The sequence below is a fragment of the Erythrolamprus reginae genome, chromosome 2 (genome assembly GCF_031021105.1).
Source record: "Erythrolamprus reginae isolate rEryReg1 chromosome 2, rEryReg1.hap1, whole genome shotgun sequence".
In the NCBI taxonomy this organism is placed as follows: domain Eukaryota; kingdom Metazoa; phylum Chordata; class Lepidosauria; order Squamata; family Dipsadidae; genus Erythrolamprus; species Erythrolamprus reginae.
The window spans coordinates 334,854,845-334,881,817 of NC_091951.1; the positions used below are offsets into that span (position 1 = coordinate 334,854,845).

The 26,973-nt window shown below is 42.7% G+C and overlaps 1 protein-coding gene across 5 annotated transcripts in view; it reads left to right on the plus strand.

The window, feature by feature from the left end:
* PDZD2 (PDZ domain containing 2) overlaps window positions 1-26,973 on the plus strand; it is a 458,739-nt gene that overhangs the window by 287,874 nt on the left and 143,892 nt on the right. For all 5 annotated transcript variants that reach the window (XM_070743494.1, XM_070743493.1, XM_070743496.1 and 2 more), the window contains one exon: window positions 18,162-18,579. In XM_070743494.1, the coding sequence (XP_070599595.1) occupies window positions 18,162-18,579 (418 nt within the window). The remainder of the gene's footprint in view (window positions 1-18,161; window positions 18,580-26,973) is intronic.

The following is a 26,973-nucleotide window of genomic DNA, read 5'->3' on the forward strand; positions in this document are numbered from 1 at the left end:
CCAGAAACATAGAAACATAGAAACATGGAAGTCTGACGGCAGAAAAAGACCTCATGGTCCATCTAGTCTGCCCTTATACTATTTTCTGTATTTTATCTTAGGATGGCTATATGTTTATCCCTGGCATGTTTAAATTCAGTTACTGTGGATTTATCTACCACGTCTGCTGGAAGTTTGTTCCAAGCATCTACTACTCTTTCAGTAAAATAATATTTTCTCATGTTGCTTTTGATCTTTCCCCCAACTAACTTCAGATTGTGTCCCCTTGTTCTTGTGTTCACTTTCCTATTAAAAACACTTCCCTCCTGGACCTTATTTAACCCTTTAACATATTTAAATGTTTCGATCATGTCCCCCCTTTTCCTTCTGTCCGCATGATCATGGAACTGTCTGAAGACGTCTCCATGATCATGCGGCCAAGCATGACTAAATACCAAAGGCGCATGGGACTCTGTTATCTTCCTACCAAAGATGGCCCTTATTTTTCTACTTGAATTTTTTACGTGCTTTCGAATTGCTAGGTTGGCAGAAGCTGGGGCAAGTAACAGTAGCTCACTCCATTACGCAGCACTAGGGATTCGAACCGCCAAACTGCCGACCTTTCTAATGGACAAGCTCAACATCTTAGCCACTGAGCCACCGCATCCCTTCTTACACCTTGGATGTCTACAAATCTAGACATTTCTGAGATGTATGCATGTTACACCATGCATATAGTACAAACATGGTAGAGGAGAGGAATTTTACCATTTTAAAGTGCAACCCATCTGAAATGACAATCTTAACAACCAAAATATTTTCGTCTGTTTTCACTTTTTTCTTCCTTCGGAACGGTTGCAAGAAATTTCTTCTGTTTTTAAGGATTTCGGGTAATTTAGACTGGGATAATGGCCGCGAAAGAAAAAGACCCAGATTCTTAAATACATTTTTCCAATTTTGCATCTGTCAATCCATCCATCCAAATTATATATTCAGCTTTCGCTCTGAGACCTCAAAATAGTGCACGTAAGAACCCTGGCTCATTTTATTGTCACAGCAGTGATACGGTGATTACATGTCTCACATTTACCATATTTTAAAACATTTATCTGATTTAGAAGATGGATATGGAAACTGTAATTCTCTAAAGGAAAGCTAACAGATTCTTTTCAGGGGGAAATATTGATTAAATGTCTGCCAGTTTTTATGCATGCCAGGGAAGACTTCATACCAGAACTACTGGTTGGATTCAAAGATTTTTTTACGCAACAGATTCAAACTTAATATTAACCGCTCCAAACTTGACTGTAAAAAATATGACTTTAATAATCAAGTTGTTGAAGCGTGGAACTCATTACCGGACTCAATAGTGTCAACCCCTAATCCCCAACATATCTCCCTTAGACTATCCACAATTGACCTCTCCAGGTTCCTAAGAGGTCAGTAAGGGGCGTACATAAGTGCACTAGTGTGCCTTTCGTCCCCTGTCCAATTGTCTTTCCTTTATCTCATATATCATATATAGTGATACTTTGTCTTACGAACTTAATTGGTTCCGGAACGAGGTTTGTAAGGTGAAAAGATTGTAAGACGAAACAATGTTTTCCATAGGAATCAATGGAAAAGCAGTTAATGCGTGCAAGCCCAAAACTCACCCCTTTTGCCAGCCGAAGCACCCGTTTTTGCCCTGCTGGGATTCCCCTGAGGCTCCCCTCCATGGGAAACCCCCCCTTCGGACTTCCATGTTTTTGTGATGCTGCAGGGGAATCCCAGCAGCGCAAAAACGGGCGCTTCGCTGGCAACGGAAGTCCAGAGGTGGAGTTTCCAGTGAGGGGAGCCTCAGCGAAATTGCAGCATCACAAAAACACGGAAGTCCGGAGGTGGGGTTTCGAGGACTTCTGTGTTTTTGTGATGCTGCGATTTCGCTGAGGCTTCCCTCGTTAGAAACCCCACCTCCGGACTTCCATTTTTGTGTTGCTGGGATTCCCCTGCAGCATCGCAAAAACATGGAGGTCTGGAGGTGGGGTTTCCCATGGAGGGGAACCTCAGGGGAATCCCAGCAGCGCAAAAATGGGTGGTTCGCTGGCAACAGAAGTCTGGAGGCAGGGCATCTCAGTGGTGCCGGCTTGGGTTTGTAAGGTGAAAATAGTTTGGAAGAAGAGGCAAAAAAATCTTAAACCCCGGGTTTGTATCTCGAAAAGTTTGTATGACGGGGAGTTTGTAAGACGAGGTATCACTGTATATTTTCTTCCTCTCATATATCTTCTCCTCTATTTTTACATATTATCTTTATATATATTACTTCATGTCTATTCTCTTCCATATGTATTGCGTATTGGACAAATGAATAAATAAAAATAAATAAATACTGGTTCTGTGGGTGTGGCTTTATGGGCGTGGCAGGGGAAAGGTTACTGCGAAATCCCCGTTTCCTCCCAATCAGCTGGGACTCGGGAGGCAGAGAATAGATTGGGGTAGGACCAATCAGAGGTGGTATTTACTAGTTTTCCGAACTACCCAAAATTTCTGCTACCGGTTCTCGAGAACTGGTCAGAACCCTGCTGAATCCCTCCTCTGCAGAACTGGCAAGTAAATGCATATTTCCATAACTGGGTTCCTTCCAAATGCACCACGGTTCACGCGAGCTGGGAATTTGGAAGATGTAGTTCCAACGCATCCATGAGATGCCAGGTTTAGAAAGGCTGTTCTTTTTTTTAAAAAAATGTTTATTATTAACATTAAAAAGGGGGCAAACAAACATAACAGAAAAATGGCATAATACATAGTATAGGATAGAATTAGTAGTACATAACAACAAATATATATATTTATAATCAAAGTACAATAAAGGGTGTAAATAATATAGAATAAGAAAGTGGAAGAAAAGAAACAAAGGGATAGAGAAGGGAATAGGGAAAAAGATGGGAAGGGAAGAAGGAAAAAAAAAAAGAGAGAGAGAGAGAGAGAGAGAGAGAGAGAAGAGTGCCTGCAACAAATACTGACACTTTAGAGTTGTATGACTTTGGGGTGCGAAGGGGTGGTAGGTCACTCATGCCCTCATCACCTTTCACAGTCACTCATGCCCTAATCACCTCGAGGCTCGACTACTGTAACGCTCTCTACATGGGGCTACCTTTGAAAAGTGTTCGGAAACTTCAGATCTTGCAGAATGCAGCTGCGAGAGCAATCATGGGCTTTCCCAAATATGCCCATGTTACACCAACACTCCGCAGTCTGCATTGGTTGCCGATCAGTTTCCGGTCACAATTCAAAGTGTTGGTTATGACCTATAAAGCCCTTCATGGCACCGGACCAGATTATCTCAGGGACCGCCTTCTGCTGCACGAATCCCAGCGACCAGTTAGGTCCCACAGAGTGGGTCTTCTCCGGGTCCCGTCAACTAAACAATGTTGCTTGGCGGGACCCAGGGGAAGAGCCTTCTCTGTGGCGGCCCCGGCCCTCTGGAACCAACTCCCCCCAGAGATTAGAATTGCCCCCACCCTCCTAGCCTTTCGTAAGCTCCTTAAAACCCACCTCTGTCGTCAGGCATGGGGGAATTGACATTTTCCCTCCCCCTAGGCTTATTAAATTTATGCAATGCATGCTAGTATGTATGATTGGTTTCTTAATTGGTTTTTTAAAAAAATTAACTTAAATATTAGATTTGTTTACATTGTATTATTATTGCTGTGAGCCGCCCCGAGTCTGCGGAGAGGGGCGGCATACAAATCTGATTAATAAATAATAAATAAATAAATAAGATGCAATGCTGTCATTTATTCATTTATTTTTCTATCCATCTTGTTTGTCAGTTTACAGTTGAAAGAGAAGGCAGGAGTTTTTCAAAGTAAATGACTAATTAAATCACTCAGCTGCCTGCCAACTAAAGCTTCAATATGAAAAAAAAACCAGAATAACTTCACTTAAATGAGGACAGCGACAATTATATATGTTTCTTGTTCTACTTGATTAATTCCGTCAATTGATGTTCCTGTTGTGAGCCATAACTCTAAAATGCAGCTTGCTATATACCCTTTCTCGCTTTCTAAATAAATCCCACTTTGTCTGTAAGGATTAATTTAGGATATTTTTTAAGATTTGCTTTTCCAAAAGTTTATATTAACCAAGGCAGCATGTTAACCACAACCACACTTCTGCTTCAACCACAACAACCCCCAAGCACACAACAGATACAAACTTAAAGTAAACCACTCCAAACTCGACTGCAGGAAATACGACTTTAGTAACCGAGTAGTTAATGCATGGAACTCACTACCTGACTCTGTAGTATCACCATCTAACCCCCAAAACTTTACTCTTAGACTATCCACTGTTGACCTCTCCCAATTCCTAAGAGGTCAGTAAGGGATGTGCATAAGTACACCAACATGCCTTCCATCCCCTGTCCTAATGTTTCTCTTTTACTAGTATCATGTATATAAATATTATTATATCTTTGTATACTACCAATACATTCTTGACTAGATAGATAGATAGATAGATAGATAGATAGATAAAAAATAGATAGATAGATAGATAGATAGATAGATAAGAAATAGATAGATAGATAGATAGATAGATAAAATAGATAGATAGATAAAAAAATAGATAGATGGATAGATAAAAATAGATAGATAGATAGATAAAGATAGATAGATAGATAGATAGATAGATAGATAGATAGACAGACAGACGATCGATAGACGTAACACCATCACTCTGTGGGCTGCACTAGCTTCTGATTGGTCTCAAACCACAATTCAAGGTGTTGGTTATAACCTATAAAGCCCTAAATTTTAGGACCAGATTACTTGCGGGACCGTCTTCTGCCTAACAGGGTTGGCTTTCTCCAGGTCCCGTCAGCCAAACAATGTCTGTTGGCGGGGCTGAGGGGAAGGGCCTTCTCTGTGTCAGCTCCGGTCCTCTGGAACCAACTCCCCCAGGAGATTTGCATGGCTCTCACCTTCGTTGCCTTTCAAAAGTCCTTACAATCATGGTTTTGTCAGCAGGTCTGGGGCCATTGAGTGTTATACTCTGCTCAGGCCTGTAGCTATGAATGAATGATGTATGAATATTGGGTTTTAAACTGTATTTTTATTAATTGTATTTTTTTAATGTTGTAGGCCGCCCTGAGTCTATTTGGAGAAGGGTGGCCTACAAATCTAATAAAATAAATAAAATCAGGGAGTGGCAACTTCTTATATTCATCAAAGAGACACAATCATAACTAACTAACTAACTAACTAAAAATAAATAAATGTAACACCATCACTCCGTGAGCTACACTGGCTTCCGATTGGTCTCCAAATGCAATTCAAGGTGTTGATTATAACCTATAAAGCCCTACATGGTATCAGACCAGAATACTTGCAGGACCGCCTTCTACTGCATGAGTCCCAGCAACTGGTTAGGTCCCACAGAGTTGGCCTTCTCCGGGTCCCGTCAACTAGACAATGTTGCTTGGCGGGACCTAGGGGAAGAGCCTTCTCTGTGGGGGGCCCGGCCCTCTGGAATCAGCTCCCCCTGTAGATTCGCACTGCCCCCACCTCCTCGTCTTCCGTAAGAGTTTTAAGACTCATTTATGCCACCAGGTTGGGGGCGATTAGACCCTAGCCCCCTGGCCGACGAATGTTATGTATGGTTGTTGTTTCAATGGGTATGATTAATTTTTAATACAATTAACAATTTTAGAGTAGTTTATTTAGCTTTAATTAATTGGATTTAGCATATTGTATTTTATTGTTCTTTTTATATATTGTATGCTGCCCCACGTCCTTGGAGAGGGGTGGCATATAAATCCAATAAGCCAACCAACCAACCAACAAATCAACCAACCAACCAATTAACTAACTAATACTGTAGTGAAGACTTAAACTGAAGGGCCCAAAATATGCAGTTCCGGTAGGAACTCAAGAATTGTCCTTTTTATATGTTTATGGAAAGTCTCAGTCATCCAGGTCATGGTTGTTCCAAAGATGCTTTCTTCAAGAGTCAACTGGACTTTCTGGGGTTTTTTATTTATTTATTTATTTTTATTTATTCATTTTGTCCAATACACAATGAGAGTTTTAGTGGGTATACACATAGTAAAATACATGATGAAGGTTATAGAGGAGATACTCATAGGAAAATATATCTAAGAAAGAATAGAAAAAAAGATATAGTAATAGAACATATCAATGAAAGAATAGAAGAAGAGATATAGGAATAGAGGAAAGGAATAGGAGATATAGGAGAGCAATAGGACAGGGGACGGAAGGCACTCTAGTGCACTTGTACTCGCCCCTTACTGACCTCTTAGGAATCTGGAAAGGTCAATCGTGGATAATCTAAGGGTAAAGTGTTGGGGGTTTGGGGATGACACCATGGAGTCTGGTAATACTGATCCCAGGGTCATATGATCACTTTTCCCTACCTTCTGACAAGCAAATGGGGGAGCCACCTTTGGATAACAGCAAGTTACTTTAGGGAGGGGGTATTCCTTAAAGCTCATAGGTAAGAAAGCGAGGACAAATAAAGAGAAATATTTCTTCCCCCAGAGGGTCGTTGGTTTATGGAATTCACTTCCAGAAGAGGTTGTGACAGCTGTCAGCCTTGATCGCTTCATGGCAGGATTAGACAGATTCATGGATTTATTTTATTTATTTATTTCTTTATTATTTGGATTTGTATGCCGCCCCTCTCCGAAGACTCGGGGCGGCTCACAACAAGTGAAAAACAGTCCAATACATAATCCAATTAATTAAAATATTTAAAAATTTAAAAAACCCCATATACAGAGATCCCCCGGTTATTGCGTCCCTGACCATTGCGAACAGGCTAATTTGCGATTTTTGAACCCGGAAGTCAGAACACCATCTGCGCATGCGTGCCCTTTTTTTTCTATGGGCACGCATGCGTAGATGGCGCCGGGCAGATCAGCTGCTGGGCGGCTTCCCTAGGTCTTCCCCCTCTTGGCGGGCATCAGCGAGGAGTTTCCCCACCGCCCACGCAAACTCCTCGCTGCTGCCGCTTCGCTCGGGCCGCTTCCCAGCTGAGTACTCAGCTGGGAAGCGGCCCGAGCAAACGGCTTGTCCGCAGCCTGCCTGTCCGCGCGCCCGCGGCTCGCGCGCCCTTCTCCCGCCCACGCCGTTCGCTCGGGCCGCTTCCCAGCTGAGTACTCAGCTGGGAAGTGGCCCGAGCGAACGGCTTGTCCGCAGCCTGCCTGTCCGCGCGCCCGCGGCTCGCGCGCCCTTCTCCCGCCCACGCCGTTCGCTCGGGCCGCTTCCCAGCTGAGTACTCAGCTGGGAAGCGGCCCGAGCGAACGGCTTGTCTGCAGCCTGCCCACGCCGTTCGCTCCCCCTCTTGCTGGCGGGAGAGCGAGAAGCCCTCCCCAGCACCAGCTCGCCCGCCGTTCGCTACTCGCCCGGCCACCCGGGTTCGTTTGGCTTGAGGGCTCAGTTGGGAAGGCGCGTGGGTGTTTTAAAACGTCGCCGCCGACATGGGGGGCTCGCTAGCACCCCCCAAACCCGGGTTGGGGGTTCGGGGGGGTGCTAGCGAGCCCCCCATGTCGGCGGCGACGTTTTAAAACACCCGCGCGGCTTTCCAATGAGTCCCGAAGACAAACGCGGAAGTTTGACGTTTGTCTTCGGGACTCATTGGAAAGCCGCGCGGGTGTTTTAAAACGTCGCCGCCGACATGGGGGGCTCGCTAGCACCCCCCCGAACCCGCAACCCGGGTTAGGGGGGGTGCTAGCGAGCCCCCCCATGTCGGCGGCGACATTTTAAAACAGCTGCGCCTCCCCCAATCTTCGGCTCCTCGCTAGCGCTGCGGAAGTAAAAACACCATCTGCACATGCGCAGATGGTGTTTTTACTTCCGCAGCGCTACTTCGCGAAAACCCGCTCGTTGCATGGGGTCCTGGAACGGAACCCTCGCAATGATCGGGGGATCACTGTACTAACATACACACACACAAGCATACCATGTATAAATTCAACGTGCCCAGGGGGAGATGTTTAGTTTCCCCATGCCTGACGGCAAAGGTGGGTTTTGAGGAGTTTACGGAAGGCAGGAAGAGTAGGGGCAGTTCTGATCTCCGGGGGGGAGTTGGTTCCAGAGAGTCGGTGCCGCCACAGAGAAGGCTCTCCCCCTGGGGCCCGCCAACCGACATTGTTTAGTTGACGGGACCCGGAGGAGGCCCACTCTGTGGGACCTAATCGGTCGCTGGGATTCGTGCGGCAGAAGGCGGTCTCGGAGATATTCTGGTCCGATGCCATGAAGGGCTTTAAAGGTCATAACCAACACTTTGAATTGTGACCGGAAACTGATCGGCAGCCAGTGCAGACTGCGGAGTGATGGTGAAACATGGGCATACCTGGGTAAGCCCATGACTGCTCTCGCAGCTGCATTCTGCACGATCTGAAGTTTCTGAACACTTTTCAAAGGTAGCCCCATGTAGAGAGCATTACAGTAGTCGAACCTCGAGGTGATGAGGGCATGAGTGACTGTGAGCAATGAGTCCCGGATGCCAAGTGTATCGGTGGTTATTGAAATGGGTGTCCATGTGCCGCCTCTATGTTGGTTGAATCAGACAGAATTTCCTTGGGTACCATTTGTTGGGGGTCAAGGGAAAGGGAGGGTTCTGCCTTCTCTTTCTGCTCAAGATCCCATGGACAATTGGTGGGCCACTGCGACACAGAATACTGGACTCGATGGACTTTGGCCTGATTCAGCATGGCTCTTCTTATGTTCTTATATTCTTAACAACTGCAGTGATTCCCTTAACAACTGGGGCAAGAAAGTTCATGAACTGGGGCAAAATTCACTTAAGAAATGTCTCACTCAGCCACAGAAATTTTGGGCTCAATTGTGGTAGTAAGTCGAGGACTCTCACTATTCTTGTTGTTTGATTTAAAATTGTTAATGACGGGGACTTTGGATTTTATTTTAGTGGAATTATATTTTTATGCTGAAATGGCTCAAAAATGAAACCCGGCCATTGGGAGCTGGAGAGTCTCTTATGTCATCTCAGAACTTGAGTCACATATTTCAAACTTCCTGCTTGCCGCATTGGAAGTCTGTGCTGTGCCTGTCCCAATAATTTTGGTGCATTTTGGAGATACGGGGAGGTAGGCATGGGATAAGGAAGGATATTACTCAAGCCAATTATCTAGTATAATTTGAAATACAATATGCTGTTAATGATAGGGCAGGACGGAACTAGTTCAGCAGTAGCCAGGATTCAAAAACTGATACATAACCCAACACACACACTTACTCGGAAGCTTGGAAAAGTGTAGAACTGGCTGCAAGTAGAGAGATAGTAATTGTTATGAATAATTATTATTCCGGAGTAAAAACATCAAAGGAATCTGGAATGCTGGGTTGAAGCCAACAGGATCAACAAGAAAATGTTATTTTCATGGCATGTGAAGGCAGAAAACATCTGAAATTGGCTTAGCACAGTAAAAGAAAGAAAATCCCACCATACCCATTATTTTGTATATATTTATAGCCTACACCACCTACTTTGTTTAATCTCTCCTCTACATTAGACCATTGCTCGCTACTTAAACCATGATCAAGCCAAAATCTTGCATTGGTTGCTGATTAGTTTCCGGTCACAATTCAAAGTGTTGGTAATGACCTATAAAGCCCTACATGGCGTCAGACCAGAATACCTTCGGAACCGTCTTCTGCCGCACGAATCCCAGTGACCAATAAGGTCCCACAGAGTTGGCCTTCTCCGGGTCCTGTCGACTAAACAATGTCGTCTGGCGGGCCCCAGGGGAAGAGCCTTCTCTGTGGTGGCCCCGGCCCTCTGGAATCAACTCTCCACAACCACACTTCACCCATCTTATTCAGTTGATTGCCTTATCACATCTTGAATTGCTTCTGAGATGTCTCTCTCCGCTTCTTCTCTTCTGCACAATATTTATCCTTCTGATTTGCACCCACACACCTTGCTTTTCGGGCTCAAAATCTTGGTGCAGAGCAATCAAGAACTTAGCCTATCCAGCCATTACTAAAATTGTGACCAATGTTTTGTTGTAAATGCCAATGCCAATAGGAAGTTAATGCTATGTATGCAGTGATGGGCAGCCAACATTTGTATTGCCACACTGTGGGCATGGCTCATTTTATGGGTGTGGCTTGATGGTCATGTGACTGGATAGGAGTGGCTTACCAGCCATGTGACCAGGTGAGAGTGGCCTGCCAATCATGTGACCGGGAGTGGCTTAAAGGTCATGTGACTGGGTGGGAGTGGCTTACCGACCAAGATAAGTTTTTAAATAGGTGCTTGGACTCTTTTTCAGTTAAGTCACATTATTTGAATAGCCACAAAAAGGACAAATGATAGACAGCATTATTTGTTGAGGAGCACAGTAACATTTGAAGGTTTTTTCCTGAACCCACAAGGTTCAGTATGATAACAGATTAGGCAAGTAGCTCAATTTTCTTTAATTGCTATAAAAGTTCAGTTCTAGGTAATGATTAAGACGATTAAAGCATTTATGGGTAAAAACATACTATTTAATCATTTCCTATTTTAAAAGTAATTAAGGATCATACTAAGGTATTATAGAAAGAAGGACAATAAAAAAACGATTAAGTATTCAATAAATAGTGCATAAGAACATAAGAAGAGCCATGCTGAATCAGGCCAAAGCCCATTGAGTCCAGCATTCTGTCACACAGTGGCCCACCAATTGTCCATGGGGATCTTGAGCAGAAAGAGAAGGCAAGACCCTCCCTTTCCCTCGACCCCCAACAAATGGTACTCAAGGGAATCCTGCCTATCTCAACCAACATAGAGGCGGCACATGGACATCCATTTCAATAACCACCGATACACTTGGCACCCATGAATCTGTCTAATCCTGCCTTGAAACTATCCAGGCTGACAGCTGTCACGTCCTCGTCTGGAAGTGAATTTTATAAACCAATGACCCTCTAGGTGAAGAAATATCTCCCTTGATTTGTCCTCACTTTCTTACCTATGAGCTTTAGGGAGTGCCCCCTCGTCCTAGTATTGTGTGATAGAGAAAATAATTTTTCTCTATCCACCTTTTCTATCCCATGCATGATTTTATACACTTCGATCAAGTCACCCCTTAAATTCCGTCTTTCAAGGCTGAAGATTCCAAGGCGTTGCAACCTGGGTTCATAAGGGAGGTGCTCCATTTCCTTGGTCATACTTGTTACCCTTTTTTGCACTTTTCAAGTTCCAGTTGCATAAACCTAGTACCTAGGGGTGTGGGGTGTGGGGTGTGCATTGCCCATTACTGGTTTTATGGCTCTTCAAGAAGCACAAGGGCCTCTTCTGACAGCTCAATTGATCTCTGCTTTCCAAGAGACCATCTCACAACAAGTGAAGAAATTTAGTACTTTTGATGGCTTTGGGTCAATGAGAAGAAATAATTCAAGCCCTATGTTAAAATAATTATCGTGGAGATTTGAAGTGCTGTGAATGAATTAGTTAAGTGGAATCTGTTACCATCTTCTTAATGTGAAGCGTTTTAATTGATCAATCCTTGGTCTTGAAAGCTTAGAACTACGACGCCTAAAACACGATCTAAGTATTGCCCACAAGATCATATGCTGCAACGTCCTTCCGGTCAACGACTACTTCAGCTTCAACCGCAACAACACAAGAGCACGCAACAGATTCAAACTTAATATTAACCGCTCCAAACTTGACTGTAAAAGATATGACTTCAGCAACCGAGTTGTCGAAGTGTGGAACTCATTACCTGACTTAGTAGTGTCAACTCCTAACCCCCAACATTTTTCCCTTAGACTATCCACGATTGATCTCTCCAGGTTCCTTAGAGGTCAGTAAGGGGTGTGCATAAGTGCACCAGTGTGCCTTTCGTCCCCTGTCCAATTGTCTCTCATTTATCTTTTTTCCTTTCAATTTTTTTAAAATATATATTTATTGATTTTTTCCTTTCTTTTTAAAAGTACATAGTCATGTTTACAGATGAATCTACATCGTATATACATTCCTATCGACATTGTCTTCTAATTACTTTTAGATTTCTTGATGTTTTATTTCAATGCTTCTTTTAAGTTTCTTTTTTTTGTCCATTGGTACCATTTTGTCCAGGTTTCATAATAGTCTGATTCTTTTCGATTATTAAGTTCCATTGTCAATCTGTCCATCTCAGCACAGTCGTATATTTTCTTGATGATCTCATTGTCTTCAGGTCTTCCTTTCAAATTTGTTCACCTATACTTTTATATCTTTTCTTCTATTCGTTTCTTTAGTTATACAGTGATCCCCCGATTATCGCGAGGGTTCCGTTCCAAGACCCCTCGCAATAATCGATATTTCGGGATGTAGTGATGCGGAAGTAAAAACACCATCTGCGCATGCGCGCCCCTTTTTCCATGGCCGCACATGCGCAGATGGTGGAGTTTGCGTGTGGGCGGCGGGGAAGACCGGGGAAGGTTCCTTCGGCCGCCCAACAGCTGATCTGCTCCGCAGCGCGGCAGCAGCGAGGAGCCGAAGATGGGGTTTCCCCGTTGCCCAGGCAACGGGGAAACCCCATCTTCGGCTCCTCGCTGCTGCCGCGCTGCGGAGCAGATCAGCTGTTGGGCAGCTGAAGGAACCTTCCCCGGTCTTCCCCGCCGCCCAGGCAACGGGGAAACCCCATCTTCGGCTCCTCGCTGCTGCCGCGCTGCGGAGCAGATCAGCTGTTGGGCAGCTGAAGGAACCTTCCCCGGTCTTCCCCGCCGCCCAGGCAAAGGGGAAACCCCAAGATCGCTTGCCGCTTGCCCGTCACCCGCTCGCCCGGCCACTCGCTTGCCACTTGCCCGTTCGCCCGTCCGCCTGCTCGCTTGCTGCTTGCTGCTTGCCCGTTCGCCCGCCCGCCTGCTCGCTTGCCGCTTGCCCGTTCGCCCGCCTGCCTGCTCGCTTGCCGCTTGCCCGTTCGCCCGCCTGCTCAGCTGCTCGCTTGCCGCTCGAGAGCAAGAGGGGGAGAGATAGAGAAAGAGAGAGAAGGAAAGAAAGAGATGAGAGAGGGAGGAAGAGAGTGTGAGAGAGGAAGAAGCAAGATAGAGAAAGAGAGAGAGAAAGAAAGATGAGAAAGGAAGGGAGTGACGTCATCGGGTGGAAAAATCGCGATATAGCCTTTCGCAATGATCGGGATCGCGAAACTCGGGGGATCACTGTATTACTAAATATCTATTCTCTTCAATGTGTATTATGTATTGGACTAAATAAATAAATAAAATAAAACAAATAAATAAAATAAATAAAATCCACTTTCAACCAGCGGAATCCTCCCTTTGCCAGAGTGAAAATCCCAGTTACACAACAGTGATTACTGCAGTTTCTGTTTTCAATATCGGAGCTCTGCTGAAATCTGGTTAGCAATATACTCTTTCTTCCCCCCTCCACCACTTTTTTTAAAGGATCACTTAAAATATGAAAGTAATCGTTTTCCGCGAGAGCCTGGGGCTTCCAAATGAGAGGAACAAACACAAGCAGCAGCTAGAATGGCATGGCAAATTTGAATATAAACTGGGTTGAAATCCTGAAGGCATATGGAGCTTAAAATGCTGAAAATAAAAAGTACAAAACCTCCTGAATACTCTGAGGATAAATTTATTGAAACCTTGGCTGGTTTCAAGCACTCTACAAGCTGCCAAAAGTGGGGTTTGGGGTCCTATTTAATCCTGCTGGCTGCCAGAACAAAACAGAGATTTGATAGAAGCCAGTCTTTATTGGCAGGATGTTATAGAAACATAGAAGACTGACAGCAGAAAAAGACCTCATGGTCCATCTAGTCTGCCCTTATACTATTTCCTGTATTTTATCTTACAATGGATATATGTTTATCCCAGGCATGTTTAAATTCAGTTACTGTGGATTTATCAACCACGTCTGCTGGAAGTTTGTTCCAAGGATCTACTACTCTTTCAGTGAAATAATATTTTCTCATGTTGCTTTTGATCTTTCCCCCAACTAATTTCAGATTGTGTCCCCTTGTTCTTGTGTTCACTTTCCTATTAAAAACACTTCCCTCCTGGACCTTATTTAACCCTTTAACATATTTAAATGTTTCGCTCATGTCCCCCCTTTTCCTTCTGTCCTCCAGACTATACAGATTGAGTTCATGAAGTCTTTCCTGATACGTTTTATGCTTAAGACCTTCCACCATTCTTCTTTGGACCTGTTCAATTTTGTCAATATCTTTTTGTAGGTGAGGTCTCCAGAACTGAACACAGGATTCCAAATGTGGTCTCACCAGCGCTCTATACAGCGGGATCACAATCTCCCACTTCCTGCTTGTTATACCTCTAGCTATGCAGCCAAGCATCCTACTTGCTTTTCCTACCGCTATATAGCCTTAAATGCGGAGGCATGACGATCTGTGTCCAATCTGAGAAGTCCACAGGATAGGAGAGAGGGATCCAGGAAAAGGGAAGAGATCTCAACAGCTGTAACAGCAGGCTCCACAAGGTTGTGCAGAGGATCTCAAAGCGGGTTAGTGTGGATTCAGCAACTGCAAAGAAGGCATATTAATATAGACACCTAGGCGTCTTTCACAAATAATGCTAGGTCAGATTTTTTTAAAATTATGGTTGGTTAAGCAAGCCGTAATGGCCTAGTTCAGCCATCCCACTAGCAAATTAATCAAGTGTTGGTTTGACCATTTCTACAGTGCTTGGAAGGAACCAGTTTAGTCAGGATTCACTTTAGCATGGAGAAACTCCTATCTGCATGCAGAGACTAAACTAGACGAGAATTCTTTATTGGCCAAGTGTGATTGGACGCACAAGGAATTTGTCTTGGTGCCTACGCTCTCGGTGTGCATAAAAGAAAAGATACATCTGGCACGAATCATGAGATAGAGCACATAACGATTGTGATAGGGGTCAAAGATCATATGCTGCAACGTCCTGCCTGTCGGAGACTACTTCAGCTTCAACCACAACAACACAAGAGCACACAACAGATTTAAACTTAAGATTAACCGCTCTAAACTTGACTGTAAAAAATATGACTTCAGTAACCGAGTTGTCGAAGCATGGAACACATTACCGGACTCCATAGTGTCATCCCCAAACCCCCAACACTTTACCCTTAGATTATCTCCGTTTGACCTATCCAGATTCCTAAGAGGTCAGTAAGGGGCGAGTACAAGTGCACTAGAGTGCCTTCCGTCCCCTGTCCTATTGCTCTCCTATATCTCCTATACCTTTCTTCTATTCCTATATCTCTTCTTCTATTCTTTCATTGATATGTTCTATTACTATATCTTCTTTTCTATTATTTCTTAGATATATTTTACTTTGAGTATCTCCTCTATAACCTTCATCATGTATATATATTGAGATATTCCCTTCCCCCTAGGCTTATAAAATTTATGCATGGTATGTCTGTATGTATGATTGGTTTTTTAAATTGCTTTTTTTACATTACTTTTAATATTAGATTTGTTCATATTGTCTTTTTACTGTTGTTAGCCGCCCCGAGTCTACGGAGAGGGGCAGCATACAAACAAACAAACAAACAAACAAACAAACAAACAAACAAATTACTCACTCACTCACTCACTCACTCACTCACTCACTCACTCACTCACTCACTCACTCACTCACTCACTCACTCACTTAAAATGTGTCAAGATCTCCATTCCCTGGGCATCTCTCCTGGTCTCATTTGTTCAAGGTTTCCTATTTGGTGTAACTACATTTAAATCTTTAATCAGAGTCAGTTGTGAGCACAAACACATCCCTGAACTTAATTCACAAAACTCTTGAACCCTGTAGGTCGAGTGGAGATTTGATCTTCTATAGGTAGGCCGAGAGCTCCCGATTCCACACAAGTTTTAAATTCTGTGAGGAAATAATTGAAATGCTTTCCTCATGAGAAATTCCAACCTAATAACTCTTCCAATTTTCCTTAGAACCCCGCATTTGAAATTTATTTTTTCTTTAGGAATTAATTTTACATTTGTACACACTGTTCTCATATTTCAGCAGACCTGATAAAACTTTGTTATATGTTATGTTACGGTAGCACCTTATTATACATGGGAGTGACGGAGGAGGAAAGAAGTGTTCTAATGGATAAGGGAAATTATAAAGTCAAGCATCGAGAGTACATAAAATTGCCTATTCCTGTTAGAAAGCCATTTCTGTATTAGGATCTTTAACATTTATTTTATTTTATTTTATTTTATTTTATTTTAATTTTATTTATTTATTTATTTATTTATTTATTTATTTAGTTAGTTAGTTAGTTAGTTAGTTAGTTAGTTAGTTAGTTAGTCCAATACATAATACATATTGAAGAGGAATAGACATGAAGTATTATATATAAAGAAAAGATATAAAAGTAGAGGAGAAGATATATGAAAGAAAGAAAAGATATATGATATATGAGATAAGGAGAGACAATATGGCTCCTGTGAAGTTTCTGTGTTTATGATCCTTCCATATCTGAGCTAAAAATCTCAGACTATTGTAGATCCTGTGGAGGTCTGTGCAGAGACAATTCATTCATGCATTCATTGCAGTACAATACAGGTAGGTATGGACTTACAGCCATTCAGTTAGTGACCGTTTGAAGTTACAGTGGCATTGGAAAAACTCACCTTTGACCATTTTCAACACTTATGACCGTTGTAGCATCCTCATGGTCTCATATGGTTTACATTTGGATGCTTGGCAACTGATTCACATTTATGACAGTTGCAATGCAAGGGTGGGTTCCACTTACCATCCCTACTGGTTCTCATCGCATCCCTTTCATGTCACGCAAATGGCCTTCTGTACATGCACAAAAGCCTCTGCGTATGCGCAGAGGGTTCTTTGCCAAGCACGACTGAAGACATCAATGTATAAACCTGTGTGTGTTTAATGTACATCAGTAGGGCCAAGTAGGTAGCAATAAGGGGCAAGTTGTTGAGCCAAGAGCTGTTGTGTGTTTGAGGCAAAACATTGAATATTGAAATGTTGAATGTTAAATTTGAAGTTTTCAGCTCAGTTAATGCTCAAGACAAAACTGAACTGAGAGCATGGAAAGAATTCCTGCCACAATTCTGCAGGCTGTTTACTCAAGCAAATATACTGCTCAAAAATAAATAAAGGGAACACTCAAATAACACATCCTAGATCTGAATGAATGAAATATTGAATACTTATTTTCTGTACAAAGTTGAATGTGCACAACAGCATGTGGAATTGACTGTCAATCAGTGTTGCTTCCTAAGTGGACAGTTTGATTTCACAGAGGTTTGATTTACTTGGTGTTGTTTAAGTGTTCCTTTCATTTTTCTGACCAGTGTATATAAAACTTTGCATTTTCACTATTATTATTATTAGGTCAGTGCAACACATCAAACGAGATCATCATGCTGGATTTCGTGTTTCATCACCAGTCAGGCGCTTCCCAAGCACCTAGGACTGCATGATGTAGCGGCAAATTATGTTTGCCGATCCCAGTAAAGTGGCCTTTTGCAATTGACAGATGGAGATTTTGTCAATTCCGATGGTTTTCAAATGTCCGCTGAGGTCCTTTGGTATTGCGCCCAGCGTGCCAAGTACCACTGGGACCACTTTCACTGGCTTATGCCAGAGTCGTTGCAGCTCGATTTTTAGATCTTCGTATTTCACTAATTTCTCTAGCTGCTTCTCCTCAATTCTGCTGTCTCCTGGGATTGCGATGTCGATGATCCATACTTTCTTTTTCTCCATGATCACAATGTCTGGTGTGTTATGCTTCAGAATTCGGTCAGTCTGAAGTCGGAAGTCCCACAGTAGTTTTGCTTGCTCATTTTCGACTACTTTTTCGGGCTTATGATCCCACCAGTTCTTTGCCACTGGTGAATGGTAGTTCCAGCACAAGTTCCAGGGGATCATCTGTGCCCCAGCATCATGTCTATGCTTGAAGTCAGTTTGTGCGATCTTTTTGCAGCAGCTGAGTATGTGATCGATTGTTTCATCTGTTTCTTTACAGAGTCTGCACAAAGAAACAGATTATTATTATTATTATTATTATTATTATTATTATTATTGTTTATTAGATTTGTATGCCGTCCTTCTCCGAAAACTCACAGAATACAATAGAGACACAAAGCATACAAGACAAATCTAATACATTAAAAAAAAACTACAGCTAAAACCCAACGTATCAATCAATCAAACAATCCAATCCAATTTTCTTTTATTTCTTTTTTCCTGCAGTTACCTAGCTGATCAGTGCTGGAATGGCGGCTTCATCTACTTGATCATGTTACGCCGAATCAAGCGCAAGGCCCCACTTCCTCCGTCCAATGGCAACAATAGCAAGAGCACCGAACCCAAAGCCAGGCCGACCTCCGAGCCCAGTGGGAAAACCACCCAAAATGGCAAAAGGACGAGAAAGTTTGGGGTCATTACCAGAACTGTTGCAGGTGGTAAGGACAGCAAGAGCCCCTCCAGAACAGATCGTGAGAATGGGCATTGCGCCCTGGACGGGTTGCACTCAGAGGCATCCAAAACAGAGATTCAAGCAGACGACCAGTTTCTCACCGCAGACTTCCCTTTTCCAGGAGACCATTACCGCTCCCGCCTTTCAGATGGAGGCATTCTAGACCTAAACGCCAGTGAAGCATCCTTACAGGTAAAGAATCTGAGAACTTTCAGTACTTGGGTACCAGTTGTTGTTGTTTTTTTTTTAAAGAGGTAGTGTTCCTTTAACATTTAAACCTTTGAATACAGTGGTACCTCTACTTATGAACTTAATTCATTCCGTGACCAGGTTCTTAAGTAGAAACGTTTGTAAGAAGAAGCCATTTTTCCCATAGGAATCAATGTAAAAGCAAATAATTTTTAAATATGATAGGGTTTTATATGCTTCTTTTTTAATATTAGATTTGTTTCGCTATCATATTATTTTTTATTATTGTTGTGAGCCGCCCCGAGTCTTCGGAGAGGGGCAGCATACAAATCTAATAAATTATTATTAATTATTAATGCATGCGATTGGGGAAACCACAGGGAGGGTGGAGGCCCTGTTTTCTCCCAGGAGATTCCTAGAGAGGCCCCACACAGGCTTCTCCCCACCTTTCCGTCCCTGTTTCCTCTCAGGAGATTCCTAGAGAGGCCCCACAGAGGCTTCTTCCTGCCTTTTCCATCCCTGTTTCCTCTCAGGGGATTCCTACAGAGGCCCCACAGAGGCTTCTCCCCATCTTTTCCAGCCTGTTTCCTCCCAGGAGATTCCTAGAGAGGCCCCACAGAGGCTTCTTCCCGCCTTTTCTGGCCCTGTTTCCTCCCAGGAGATTCCTAGAGAGGCCCCACGGAGGCTTCTCCCCACCTTTTCTGGCCCTGTTTCCTCCCAGGAGATTCCTAGAGAGTCCCCACAGAGGCTTCTCCCTGCCTTTTCCAGTTACAGTTTCGGAGCCTCAGGCTGGTCAGTGGAAAATGTTTCTTGAGAAGAGGCAAAAAAATCTTGAACACCTGGTTCTTATCTAGAAATGTTTGTAAGTAGAGGCATTCGTAGGTAGAGGTACCACTGTATTTAGTTTTGTGTAGTACAGGAAAAGATTAAAATGGTCCATTGAGCCGCAGTGGTGCAGTGGTTAGAGGGCAGTACTGCATGCGATTTTGGCTGACTGCAATTTGGCAGTTCAAATCTCACCAGGCTCAAGGTTGACTCAGCCTGCCATCCTTCTGAGGTGGGTAAAATGAGGACCCAGATTGTTGGGGGTAATTGGCTGACTCTGTAAAGCGCTTCGATCAGGCTGTAAAGGACTGTGAAGTGGTATATAAGTCTAAGCGCTCTTTCTATTGCTGTTCTGTTCTGGGAATTCTGGGAGTTGATGTCCACATATCTTAAACTGCCAAGGTTGAGAAACTCCATTTAAATGAATCAGTTCAAGAGTAGAATGCCTGAGTGTTAAAGCAACCACATCTTCTCAGTAAGACTGTTTTTTGAATACCTTCTTTGGTTATTTTTGCATTTATTTATTTTATTTTATTTATTTATTTATTTATTGGATTTGTATGCCGCCCCTCTCCGTAGACTTGGGGCGGCTAACAACAGTAATAAAAAACATCATGTAAATCCAATACTAAAAACAACTAAAAAACCCTTATTGTAAAAACTAAACATTCATACGAACAAACATACCATGCATAAATTGTAAAGGCCTAGGGGGAAAGAATATCTTAGTTCCCCCATGCCTGATGGCAGAGGTGGGTTTTAAGGAGCTTACGAAAGGCAAGGAGGGTGGGGGCAGTTCTAATCTCCGGGGGGAGTTGATTCCAGAGGGCCGGGGCCGCCACAGAGAGGGCTTTTCTCCTGGGCCCCACCAAGCGACATTGTTTGGTTGACGGGACCCGGAGAAGGCCTACTTTGTGGGACCTAACCGGTCGCTGGGATTCGTGCGGCAGAAGGCGGTCTCGTAGATACCCTGGTCCGGTGCCATGAAAGGCTTTATAGGTGATGACCAACACTTTGAATTGTGACCGGAAACTGATCGGCCGAACTGTGGATGAGTGTATCTGGAATAACCCCAAACTCCCTCTGAAAGCCCTCTGGGTCCATCAGGCGTCTGGGGCGGAACTTCTTAATGGGTTCCGCCTCCCTGCGGGGAAGGATTGGAGCCAGGAAGTTAAGCCGCAGTAGAAAATGATCTGACCATGACAAAGGCAGCACTTCTAAGCCCCTTAATCTCAGATCATTACTCAATTGCTCAGAGAGGAATACCATGTCGGGTGCGTGCCCCCCCTCATGAGTTGGACCCTGCACTACTTGAGTCATGTCCATGGCTGTCATGGTGGCCATGAACTCCTGTGCTAGCCCAGGGGTTTCACCGAGTGACGGCAGGTTAAGGTCCCCCAAGACCATAAGCCTGGGGAACCCCACTGCCAGCCCGGCTACCTCCTCCAGCAGCAGGGCTGTTGACACGCAGCTGGGAGGCAGGTACATGAGTAACAAGCCCACCTGAACCCCTAAGTCCAACTTCACCAGGAGGGACTCGCAACCCACAATCTCTGGAGCAATGAGTCTATGCAGGCACAGGCTCTCCCTGGCTATAATAGCCACTCCTCCCCCCCTTCCCTGAGGTCGAGGCTGATGCCATATCCGAAACCTGGCTGGGCAAATTTCAGAGAGAGGAACTCCTCCCTCCTGGCCCAGCCAGGTTTCGGTCACACAAGCCAGCTCTATATAGATATTTCACATTGCTGATGGTTCCACTGGAAATGTGCTCTATGTATCATGTATATATGAAGACAGTATGGAAGGATTTTAAAGTAGCTAACGGGAACCTTCTATAGGATGTGCTGCTTTAATGCTTTTCAGATTAAGGGCTTTGCTTGTACTAGTGCACTTCACAAAATGCAAATACACTGCCTATTATATTATGGACTGGAATTTCAGAATCGCCCCTCCATAAGTAAACACTAAAAATTCAAGCATGCTATTTGAAAAAAGAATTTTTGGCAGAGTGAGCAAAGCCAGGAGACCATTTCCCTAGACTTAATCATTGTATAAACTTGTGTGTGTTTAATGTACATCATTAGTGCCAAGTTGGTGGCAATAAGAGGCATGTTGTTGAGCCAAGAGCTGAAGTGTTGTGTGTTTGAGGCAAAATATTGAATATTGAAATGTTGAATGCAAAATGTGAAGCTTTCAGCTCGGTTAATGCTCAAGACAAAATTGAACTGAGAACACGGAAATAATTCCCACCAAGATTCTACAGGTTGTTTACAAATATGCAAAAACCCAGCTGGATTTTCACAGTGTCTTTAGGTTAGTTGTTTTGTGGCTTAACTTGATGTATAAACACTCAGTGTATGATGTGACTCTAGAAAATATGTTTAAAGCATACAGGACGATTGCAGCTGATCAGAATGTAGTTACATGTGCAACTACGAGCCCATTTTGCAGATCTGCAATGCAGGGACTAGAAATACCAATAGAGCAATTCAATTCTAGAGTTGTTAACCTGATCCTACGCAGCTTCTGCTCCGGCAATCTCACACTACTCACCAGAGGCTACAAAACTTTTGCCAGACCCATCTTTGAATACAGTTCATCTGTCTGGAACCCATACCACATCTCGGACATCAACACCCTCGAAAATGTCCAAAGATACTTCACCAGAAGAGCCCTTCACTCCTCCACTCGAAACAGAATATCCTACGAAAGCAGACTATCAATCCTAGGTCTAGAAAGCTTAGAACTACGACGATCTAAGTATTGCCCACAAAATCATATGCTGCAACGTCCTGCCTGTCAATGACTACTTCAGCTTCAACCGCAACAACACAAGAGCACACAACAAATTCAAACTTAATATTAATCACTCCAAGCTTGACTGTAAAAAATATGACTTTAACAATCGAGTTGTCGAAGCATGGAACTCATTACCGGACTCAGTAGTGTCAACCCCTAACCCCCAACATTTCTCCCTTAGACTATCCACGATTGACCTCTCCAGGTTCCTAAGAGGTCAGTAAGGGGCATACATAAGTTTTCCGTCCCCTGTCCAATTGTCTCTCCTTATCTCATTTATCTTTTCTTCCTTTCTAATATGTTCACCTATACTTTTATATCTTCTCTTTATATATAATACTTCATGCCTATTCTCTCCAATATGTATTGTGCACTGGACAAAATAAATAATAAAATAAATAAATAAATAATAAAATAAATAAATAAATAATAAAATAAATAAATAAATAATAAAATAAATAAATAAATAAATTGGGTATAAATGAATATTTCCAGATATTCACTGGAATGCTAGCTCCATGCTGCAATTCTCATTAGTTTTCCTTTAACAAAAGCAAGTGGACTTTGTTTTCCAAGCGTGAGAGGGTGGAGGGACACCTGCTGAGACCACAAAACCCGATGAATCTTCATGATTGCAGGGGAGAGATCTTACAAACCAAGAATTGAAAATGTTGGCATAGCTGTTTGCAAACCAAATGAGCTCCAGGGAATAGTCTTCCATCAGCACTCAAATCTCCTGACATAATTTCCTTGGCAAAACCTTTAAACTTTCTTCAGGGTTATCGCAACCACCTGAACAAATATAATCACCCTTTGTTTTTAAAAATACAGTGGTACCTCTACCTAAGAATGCCTCTACTTATGAACTTTTCTAGAATAGAACCTGGTGTTCAAGATTTTTTTGCCTCTTCTCAAGAACCATTTTCCACTTACAAACCTACCCTGCCGCCTGACTGCACCGTTCACCCATTTTGAGACTGTCAGAAATCACTACCCCTAAGTCCTTCTCTTCTGAAGTTTTTGCTAACACAGAACTGCCAATACAATACTCAGATTGAGGATTCCTTTTGCCCAAGTGACAAACATGACAAAGGCTCAAGGAAAGAGCCATGTCTCAACAGGATTTCTGAAGACCAGGACAGTTGGAGATAGAGGCCACTACCAAAATGTATACATAACAGAATATAACAGAACAAGAGAGTTGTAAAGGACCTTGAAGAACTTCTAATCTAACCCCCAGCTCCAGCAGGAAACAACATACAATGTCAGACAAAATGTTGCCCAATCTCTTCTAAAAAAAACCCTCGACTGTTGGAGCATTCACAACTTCTGGAGGCAAGCTGTTCCACTGATTAATTGTTTTTACTGTCAGGAAATTTCTCCTTAGAAACATAAAAACATAGAAGTCTGACGGCAGAAAAAGACCTCATGGTCCATCTAGTCTGCCCTTATACTATTTTCTGTATTTTATCTTAGGATGGATATATGTTTATCCCAGGCATGTTTAAATTCAGTTACTGTGGATTTATCTACCACGTCTGCTGGAAGTTTGTTTCAAGGATCTACTACTCTTTCAGTAAAATAATATTTTCTCATGTTGCTTTTGATCTTTCCCCCAACTAACTTCAGATTGTGTCCCCTTGTTCTTGGGTTCACTTTCCTATTAAAAACACTTCCCTCCTGGACCTTATTTAACCCTTTAACATATTTAAATGTTTCTATCATGTCCCCCCTTTTCCTTCTGTCCTCCAGACTATACAGATTGAGTTCATTAAGTCTTTCCTGATACGATTTATGCTTAAGACCTTCCACCATTCTTGTAGCCCGTCTTTGGACCCGTTCAATTTTGTCAATATCTTTTTGTAGGTGAGGTCTCCAGAACTGAACACAGTATTCCAAATGTGGTCTCACCAGCACTCTATATAAGGGGATCACAATCTCCCTCTTCCTGCTTGTTATATCTCTATCTATGCAGCCAAGCATCCTGCTTGCTTTCCCTACCGCCTGACTGTTCACCCATTTTGAGACTGTCAGAAATCACTACCCCTAAATCCTTTTCTTCTGAAGTTTTTGCTAACACAGAACTGCCAATACAATACTCAGATTGAGGATTCCTTTTCCCCAAGTGCATTATTTTACATTTGGAAACATTAAACTGCAGTTTCCATTGCTTTGACCATTTATCTAGTAAAGCTAAATCATTTACCATATTACAGACGCCTCCAGGAATATCAACCCTATTGCACACTTTAGAGTCATTCTAAGTTGCTTCTCTCCTTGTTTAGTTTCCCACCATTGCTTCTTGTCCTGCCTTCTGGATACTTCCTGGGATCTATCAGATTAGAATGACTGAATATCTGAATCAGCAAAGGAGGATGTGGACCATTAGAAAGAAGGACAAATGGAGGCGGGGAGAACACATTAACTTTTTAACTATGCTGGCATCTGTAAGAAAAATTACAGTGGAAAACTATAGCAAATACAAACAAGAGAGTTCTTCTTGTATATGAAATGACTTGCTGGCGTCAGACTAGTTTTTCAATCCCAGGAATGTGCTAGAGCTGGTTAGGAGGCAAAAGCTTTCAGCGTGTCACTGATTAAATCTTTTCAGGAAGAGATAGCTTGTAGATATTTTAAAATACTGAAAAAAAACAGACAATGCTTGATTTTAACACTATGCCTCCCGGAGAGAAGAAATGACAAAAGAAGGACATGTTCTACTTTTGCTGATAATCATATATACTAGAGCTGTGATGGCAAACCTATGGCACTTTAGGGAAGCCTCCCTGAATATTATTATTATTATTATTATTATTATTATTATTATTATTATTATTATTATTATTATTTATTAGATTTGTATGCCGCCCCTCTCCGTAGAATAGTTATAATATTTAGCAATAGCATTTTAGATCATGGTCACCTAACATCAAAAACATCATCAAAAAAGCACAACAAAGAATGTTCTTTCTGCGCCAGCTCAGGAAGCTCAAACTGCCCAAGGAGCTGCTGATACAGTTCTACAAAGGAATCATTGAGTCTGTCATCTGCACCTCTATAACTGTCTGGTTTGGTGCTGCAACCCAACAGGACCGACACAGACTTCAGAGGATAATCAGAACTGCAGAAAAAGCAATTGCTGCCAACCTGCCTTCCATTGAGGACCTGTATACTGCATGAGTCAAAAAGAGGGCTGGGAAAATATTTACTGACCCCTCACATCCTGGACACAAACTGTTTCAACTCCTACCCTCAAAGCGTCGCTACAGAGCACTGCACACCAAGACAACTAGACACAAGAACAGTTTTTCCCCAAACGCCATCACTCTACTAAACAAATAATTCCCTCAACACTGTCAGACTTTTTACTAAATCTGCCCTTCTATTCTACTAGTTTTATCTCATCATTCCTATCATTCTTTTCCTCCCACTTCGGACTGTATGACCGTAACTTGTTGCTTGTATCCTAAGATTTTTATTAATATTGATTGTTTCTTCATTGCTTATTTGACCTCTATGACAATCATTAAGTGTTGTACCACATGATTCTTGACAAATGTATCTTTTTCTTTTATGTACACTGAGAGCATATGCACCAAAGACAAATTCCTTGTGTGTCCAATCACACTTGGCCAATAAAATTCTATTCCATTCCATTCTATTCTATTCCTTTCCATTCCGTTCCGTTCCGTTCTGTTCTGTTCTATTCTATTCCATTCCTTTCCATTCCACTCCGTTCTATTCTATTCTATTCTATGTTAGCATATGCACACACACACACACACACACACACACACACACCCTTTTGACACGTGAACCAAAACTGGTTCCCCATCACTGTACTAGATGTTTCATTGTCTTAGGGAAGAGATCTGGGACACACCTTCCCTATCAGAGTATAGAGGGCAGGAAGATTAGGGGTGTAAAATTGATAACCAGCACTGTGAGTTGCATTTGGAAGCTGGCTGGGAACCAGTGCAGCTCACTGGGTGGTGACCCTATGCAAACCTAGTGAGAAGCATCCTTGAACATGAGTCAGCAAGGTGGGACTGCAGCCAAAAAAGCTAATACAACGCTTGATTGTGTAAACAGAGGCAGGGAATCAAAATCACATGAAAGTATTAGTCCTGCTTTATAAAGGCATAGTAATATCACATCTGGAATACTGCAACGAGTTTTGGTCACCACATTACAAAAAAAAGGTGTTGAGACTTTGGAAAAAAATATAGAGAAGATCAACTAAAATGATTAACGGCCTAGAGATTAAAAAATATGCAAGATTTGGGATTGGCTAGTCTAAATAAAAGAAAGACTAGGGGGGACATGATAGCAGTACAGTGTTCCCTCGATTTTCGCGGGGGATGCGTTCCGAGACCGCCTGCGAAAGTCGAATTTCCGTGAAGTAGAGATGCGGAAGTAAATACACTATTTTTGGCTATGAACAGTATCACAAGCCTTCCCTTAACACTTTAAACCCCTAAATTACAATTTCCTGTTCCCTTAGCAACCATTTAGATTATTACTCACCATGTTTATTTATTAAAGTTTATTTTAATTTTTTTTAAATTAAAGGTGGATGAAAGTTTGGTGATGACATATGACGTTATTGGACGGGAAAAACCGTGGTATAGGGGAAAAAACCGCAAAGTATTTTTTAATTAATATTTTTGAAAAACCGTGGTATAGACTTTTCGCGAAGTTTGAACCCGCGAAAATCAAGGGAACACTGTACAGTGATCCCTTGTTTTTCGCGGGGGATGCGTTCCAAGACCA